This window comes from Rhea americana, unplaced genomic scaffold (genome assembly GCF_003343005.1).
Source record: "Rhea americana isolate MKP2758 unplaced genomic scaffold, rheAme1 scaffold_1979, whole genome shotgun sequence".
NCBI lineage: Eukaryota > Metazoa > Chordata > Aves > Rheiformes > Rheidae > Rhea > Rhea americana.
In genome coordinates, this window is record NW_028186126.1 from 1 (window position 1) to 1,102 (window position 1,102).

General features: G+C 70.0%; 1 protein-coding gene across 1 annotated transcript; it reads right to left on the reverse strand.

The window, feature by feature from the left end:
- Nucleotides 1–4: 4 nt before the first annotated feature.
- On the reverse strand, nt 5–1,096 carry LOC146596859 (uncharacterized; the record flags this gene model as incomplete). Its single annotated transcript, XM_085303175.1, has 1 exon — nt 5–1,096. A coding segment is annotated over exon 1 (1,074 nt), but the record flags the coding sequence as incomplete, so codon positions are not given.
- Between the last annotated feature and the right edge of the window lie 6 nt (nt 1,097–1,102).

A 1,102-nucleotide genomic window follows, 5' to 3' on the forward strand; every position in this document is an offset into this window, starting at 1 on the left:
CCCGGGGCCCAGGCGTCCGGGGCCACCACCCCGAGCCACCCGTGACCACCGCCTGGGGCCCAGGAGTCCGGGGCCACCACCCAAAGACCTCCTGGAAGCCCATCAAGAGGCCCACGGCCACCACCCCGAGCCCCCCGCGACCACCGCCCAGGGCCCCGGCGTCACCTTTGCTCTTGTTCCTCATGGCCGACTTGAGCAGGGCGGCCTTGAGGGCGGCCTTGGTGTCGTCGGAGATGGCGCCGTCGCGCTTGGGGGCCGGCGGGGCCCCCGGCTCGGCCTTGACGCGCGGCGAGTCCATGGGGCAGTCGGGAGCGGGGCCGGGGCTGGGCATGTCCACGTCGGCGCAGGGCCAGGCCACGGCGTTGGCGGGGGCCATGGGGACGTCGGCCACGGCGCCGCCGGCGCCGGCCATGGGCGCGTTGGCCATGGCGCCGTTGGCCTTGCCCATGCCCATGGCGGCGTTGGCCATGGCGGCCTTGGCCATGGAGGTGCCCGCCAGCCCCATGGCGGCGTTGGCCAAGGCACCGTTGGCTAAGGCAGGGTTGGCCATGGCGGCGTTGGCCATGCCCACGTTGGCGTTGGCCAAGGCGGCGGTGGCCACGGCGGCGCCGGCGTTGCTCACGCCGATGGCGGCGTTGACCGCGGCGCCGTCGAGGTTCACCCTGGAGCCGTTGACCGCGCTGCCGTCGGCGTTCACGCCGGCACCGTCGAGGCTGACCATGGCGCCGTCAACGTTGACCGCGCCGCCGTCGAGGTTGAGTCTGGAGCCGTCGAGGTTGAGTCTAGGCCCGTCGACGTTGACCCTGGAGCCATCAAGGTTGGCCATGGTGCCGTCAAGGTTGACTCTGGAACCGCCAAGGTCGGCGATGGAGCCATTGAGGTTGAGCCTAGACCCATCGAGGTTGACCATGGCGTCATCGATGTTGACCCTGGAGCCACCAAGGTTGGCCATGGAGCCATCAAGGTTGGGCATGGAGCCATCGAGGTTGGTCATAGAGCCATCGAGGTTGGCCATGGAACCATCGAGGTTGGCCATGGAGGCATCGAGGTTGGCCATGGGGCCACCAAGGTTGGTCATAGGGCCATCAAGGTTGGCCATGGA